The sequence below is a fragment of the Impatiens glandulifera genome, chromosome 2 (genome assembly GCF_907164915.1).
Source record: "Impatiens glandulifera chromosome 2, dImpGla2.1, whole genome shotgun sequence".
Classification (NCBI taxonomy): Eukaryota; Viridiplantae; Streptophyta; class Magnoliopsida; order Ericales; family Balsaminaceae; genus Impatiens; species Impatiens glandulifera.
In genome coordinates, this window is record NC_061863.1 from 48,473,723 (window position 1) to 48,479,870 (window position 6,148).

At 29.8% G+C, this 6,148-nt stretch overlaps 1 protein-coding gene across 1 annotated transcript; it reads left to right on the plus strand.

The window, feature by feature from the left end:
- Positions 1-405: 405 nt before the first annotated feature.
- On the plus strand, positions 406-1,756 carry LOC124923670 (endochitinase-like). The gene is made up of 3 exons (XM_047463636.1): positions 406-867; positions 951-1,104; positions 1,186-1,756. Exons 1-3 carry the CDS (start codon positions 429-431, stop codon positions 1,580-1,582), a joined length of 990 nt encoding a protein of 329 aa, XP_047319592.1. The 5' UTR covers positions 406-428; the 3' UTR covers positions 1,583-1,756.
- The last annotated feature ends 4,392 nt before the right edge of the window (positions 1,757-6,148 follow it).

Below are 6,148 nucleotides of genomic sequence, written 5' to 3' on the forward strand. Positions count from 1 at the left end.
AAAAAAACATCCAAGAAATTTGATGAAATGACCCTAATAATTGTTTAATTGTGTAGTACTGGCCTCTAATAAAAATTGAATAAAAATTGCGCAGATTATCACTTTATATTTTTCAGACAAAAACACTCTCGTCGCGTTACACGACTGAACCCTAAATCGTCGAGTGTCATCGCGTGACAACCGTGCCATCGCGAGACGGATGTATTTTTGTCCGAAAAATAGAATTTGCACAACTTTTGTTAGGCGCGGATCATCTACACAATTAAAGCAAATATTATAGTATTTTCATCAAATTTCCCCTTTAACTACTATATATATATATATATATATATATATATATATATATATATATATATATATATATATATATATAACCCCATTATACAATCACATAAATATCGATCTAAATCCATTAACACACCCAAACCATGAAAACTTCTAGACCTTTGCCCTTCCCACTCCTCTCTCTCCTGGCCATAGCAGCAGCAGCCACATGCTGTTTGGCTGAGCAATGCGGCCGTCAAGCTGGTGGCGCTTTATGCCCTGGTGGCCTCTGCTGCAGCAAGTTCGGGTGGTGCGGTAACACCGGAGATTACTGCGGTGAAGGTTGCCAAAGCCAGTGCGGCGGCACCCCAACTCCAGGCCCTGGCCCTGCCGGTGATATAACTAGCCTAATAACTGAATCCATGTTCAACGACATACTAAAACACCGCAACGAAGGTTCCTGCCCTGGCAAGGGATTCTACACCTACAACGCTTTCATTGGCGCCGCCCGATCCTTTAATGGGTTCGCCACTACTGGCGACACAAACACTAGGAAAAAGGAAATCGCTGCTTTCTTGGCTCAAACTTCCCACGAAACCACAGGTACTACTAATTAAGGATAAATCATGAGAAATGCATTTTATTAAATAAAGAAAACAATGTTATAAACACATATTGATATATAGGTGGGTGGGCGTCAGCGCCGGATGGCCCATATGCTTGGGGGTACTGCTTCTTGAGGGAACAGGGCAATCCTCCCGATTACTGTTCGCCAAACGCACAGTGGCCTTGTGCACCAGGCAGGAAGTATTTTGGTCGCGGTCCTATCCAAATCTCCTAGTAAGTAAATGATCTGATCCATGAAATTGAAATCTTAAAAGATCTTGTTTTTTGAACTGTTTAATTTATTATTAATTTCAGCAACTTTAACTATGGACCGGCTGGAAGAGCAATAAGTGTGGACTTGTTGAATAACCCAGACCTGGTTGCAACCGACCCTACAATCTCATTCAAGACTGCAATATGGTTCTGGATGACTCCTCAATCCCCCAAGCCGTCTTGCCACGATGTCATCACAGGGAGATGGTCCCCGAGCGGGGCGGACCAAGCGGCTGGACGCGTGCCTGGATACGGTGTCATTACCAACATCATAAACGGCGGGCTGGAATGTGGGCACGGATCAGATTCGAGGGTTCAAGATCGGATCGGGTTCTATAGGAGGTACTGCGGTATACTTGGGGTTAACCCGGGAGATAACTTGGACTGTGGAAACCAGAGGTCTTTTGGTAATGGCTTAAACTTGGTGGAAACCATGTAGTCTCCCCATAACTTTATTTTGGTTCTGATAAATAAAATGTCTAAATGTATGAATAATGTATGTACCTGTCACACACTATCAACCATGTGTTGAGATGTTGTCATGGTATATTTTGTTGTTCTTGTGTTAACCCATTTAAATAAATGGATGGAGTTAAAGCACCTTATAATAATATAATGGGTCCGAAAACAATCTAAGTTTTAAAGTAATTATTTTTAAGCTTAAATAGATAAACAATAATAAAGGAATATTATTTTTTCAAAAAGTCATGTAGCCAGAGATTTAGATGGAATTCTTTGTATACTTGATTTAGGTTCAAGTTAAACCAAGCATATTAATTTTTGATTTTTTCTATATTTCACTCTTTTGAAAGTTAAAATAGTATCACGCCAAAGTAATCCAGTGATAAGAGTTGACTTGAAAAATTAAAAGGTCTCGGGTTCAATTCCAGCTGAAAGCGTTTTGAGTTTAAACGGGAACTATGGATATGAGATATCATGTTAATTCTCCGTTAATTCAAAAATATATATATATATCAAAATAGTAACACCTATTATCTTTATTCACTAGATAAATTTAGTATTTAAGCACACCTTAATAAAAAGATCTGTATTGAGCTAAAGTCAATCCTAAAAACTTTTTTTATTATCTACAAATTATTTATATATTTTAACAATTTAAAAATAATAATAATAATTAGGTTAAATTTTGTTGGACTTTTCAACCCTACTATACTCTATTTTTTGAATTCGTCATTTATGATCTTTCATTCGTCATTTATGATCTTTTAAGTCCATATGCATTTATTGACTAAATCATGAATCATTTGTCCACTTAGAATCGAATTCAAAGTAAGAAAGTGACTAACACATTTTTTTCAGAGTAGAAAAAGGAGGGAAGAGGGAATAACTCATCAAATTCAAATGATTTGTTGGTGTATCACCTTAAGATAACTCAAGCTTGAATGGGACGGAAACTTAAATTGAGTTGTTTTTCATTAATTTGAGTAATTTTAATGATTAGATAATGAAATTTGCTTGGAATAAAATCAATAGGTTTGAACTAAAATATAATGAAAATACTCCAAACAAATTATGAATTATAATTAACCCCTAATTTTTTTAATTGCAATAGAAACCATCATATCTCAATTCTCAAGTCCAAATAGGTTTATTCACTTAATTAGTTAACATCATGAGTATTAATATTACCAAAATATAACCAATAATATGTTTTGTTTAAATGATCAGAGTGATTTATAATAATAGACCAAATTAACTATTCAATTCTATAAAACGATTTAAATGTCATGTTCTGTGTTAAAATAATAATAATAATAAATAAATAAATATTATCTATTTCCATTGGCTTATTATATATATATATATATATATATATATATATATATATATATATATATATATAATATCAACTTTCTCCATTCATTCCAATATTATTACTTTTCTTTTTCAAAATAGATTAATTAATATTACATCTATACAAATATATATATAATATATATATATTCTTCTTTATTTTTTTTAAAAAGGTTAATATATATTAAAAAATCATTTCAACGTAACAACAAAAACATTACATTAAAAGAAAAAAATAAAAAATAAAAAATAAAAACAAAAAACAAAAATTAAAAATTAAAAAACGTTACTAATTAAATAAGTTATCGAACACGTAAACTCTCGAGAAAAAACGATTAACTCTCCGTCGAACTCTACCGGCTTTCCGGAATGAATCTCAGAAAACATTATAATAATAACATTATGAATGATACACATCGAACGATTACGATCAGTGAAAATTCGACGATATATCTCTCCAACCTGATAGTCCACCAAAATATAATTGGGATGGTAAACTAATTAAGTAAGTTTCTCATATTAGTCGAATCAATCCAAATTTCTCAAAAACTACTCAAAGACTAGGCATCACTCATGAATTTCAATAATAATCCACAAAAGACTCCAGAATTCATATACTAGTCACCCATCGACAATGCAAAAATAAGTGAGTTGGCGATTCAACATCCTAATGACACATACGACTAACCACAACACAACATTTTTTCATGTACATATCATCCGTAAGAATTTTACTGTGAATAACGCTACATACAAAAAACGAGATCTTGGACTCTCAAAGTTTCTTCCAACAATTAATGTTTAATTTTCTTCTATATATAATTCGTTTAGCAAAACCATTAGATCGGGGATCAAACATGTCCTGACGAATTAAGTGAATAATGATGACTTAATCATTATTTTTTTTGTCTTTGAAACTAAATATTGAATTTAGGATTTCTAGAATATCAATATTCTCATTAAGAAGCCATTAGAGGGCTCAAAATGAATCCGTATTCTTATATTAGTTCATGTCTTAATTTCTTATATGTTTATCATTAATACATTCTTCAATTTGATAAAAAAAAAAAAAAAGCTTTACAAATCAAATTAACTAATTAATGAGCAAATAAATAAGATAGGATATGCCCAATAAATTAAAATTAATGAACCTATAATTGATAAATGGCGGTCGGGCAAGAGCGAATGATGGAACATGAAAGCATGAGATATAGACTATTAATTATAACTAATTAAGAGTAAGTGTATGCATGAATGATGTGTTGTTAATATAACAATATTGCATTAAAACCATTGACCCTTCATTTATGGGAGAAAGACATACCACCTTGCTTCACACATAATTAGGAATTAGTCAATCTATAATCCCAAACTCTATAATCTACATAGAATGTGTGACATTTCTAAAAAATATGTATTTTGATCATAATTGAACCAATTGTATAATATATGTAGTTTATATTCAAAATCAATATACTACTAGTACAATTTCATTATAAATTTTAAAATTAGCTACATAAAAGTTTATAAGGTGATAATTGATTTTAATGAAGTTAAGCCTAGTACAAACTTTTTACATAGAGATAAGTCTTGTTAATATTTAAATGAACTCAAATCACAATAAATTTTTTAATCTACAGGTATTTAGCTATGTTTTTTAAATCATACTTAACTCCAGTTGTAAAATTTACTAATCTTTTATTAGCATGTCTTTGTGTCTAAATTTGGGTACATGCATAAGTTAAGAGCACCAATGAATTATTTTTAAGACATATTTTTGTTAATATTATGTTATATGTAACATGACAACGACTAAGTCTCATTTAAGTTCTAAGTTTAAGACTAAAGTGTTATACTAGACGGTTAGATTCACTCAGGATCTCATGTTACCGAATGTCATGTGTTTTTGTTTCTCGTGCATCAGCGTTAATATTATATTATTATAATACATTCGGGTAAAAAAATTAAAATCCAAAAAGATAACCGATTTATTTATGGTTCAACAGATATATTAAAAACACAATCTCAAATAAAGCGCACTTCACATTTCTTTATTGAAGACTTGCATGAAACTTTATTATAGGTGAAGTAAATCGCGCTCACCTCTATATCTTAATATATATATATATATATACTAATTAAATTATCATTTATCATATTAATTATTTTAATTTATTTATAAAATATATATTTCTTTATAATAATATTGTTAAATTTGTTTAATATTTTTTAAATTTTAAATAAATGTTTTATTTTTAAAAATATTAGGTTAATTAATTGTATATAATGGGAGTAGAGCGTGTTTCACTTCTATTTATTTATATATTATTATTAAAGTTAAGTGAAGAACGCATCACTCCTCTGAGGGTGTGTTTCATTCACTTATTCTTATTATTATCAAATGAAAGTGAAGTGTGGTTTGAACATAGAGCTATTAACTTTTATTTATATATTATTATTAAATAAAAGTGAAACGTCCTTCACTCGAGATTTGTGATTCATTTTCATTAACGCGTTTCACTTCTATCTACTTATTATTAATAAATGGAAGGGAAACGCGCTTCATCCCGAGAACGTGCTTCACTCACATCGTTAATATATAATATCTGTATATATTATTATTAATCAAATCATCATTTATAATACTAATTATTTGAATTTATTAAAAAAAATGTATTTACTTATAATAATTTTGACAATTTTGTTTGATATTTTTAAAATTTTAAATAAAAATATTTTATTTATAATTAATATTATGTTAATTGCATCAAAATAAAAAATATTAGTTTATAATATTTTTCTTATGTTCATTTATTTATAAGAAAACTTTTTGTTTATTTATAAGAAAATGTGATCCTAATTGAGTGATTTTAATTTATAAATAAAATTCACAATATTAAATCAAATTAAGTGAATTCAATTACTCAAATGCATGTGATATTGGAACTAAAATTGTTATGTCTTGTTTGGATTAATTCAAAATATTCAACAAAACAGATATTCTTCCATTCATATAATGAAAGTATCATTATCATCTATATATTCTTTTAACAAAGTCTATATGAACCGTCGCTATTGCCCTCTTGTATAACCTGATTGATGGTTGGGAAACATGCAGGGTACTATGCCATAGACTGAAGAGCACACTTGAGTGTGTCAAGGTGTCCGGGTGTCCTAGTTGCTTATACGT

Coding starts and splice junctions, on each gene's coding strand:
- LOC124923670 (XM_047463636.1), top strand. CDS start 429: ATGAAAACTTCTAGACCTTTGCCCTTCCCACTCCTCTCTCTCCTGGCC. Junction 868..950: donor AACTTCCCACGAAACCACAG/GTACTACTAATT, acceptor ATTGATATATAG/GTGGGTGGGCGTCAGCGCCG. Junction 1,105..1,185: donor GGTCCTATCCAAATCTCCTA/GTAAGTAAATGA, acceptor TATTAATTTCAG/CAACTTTAACTATGGACCGG.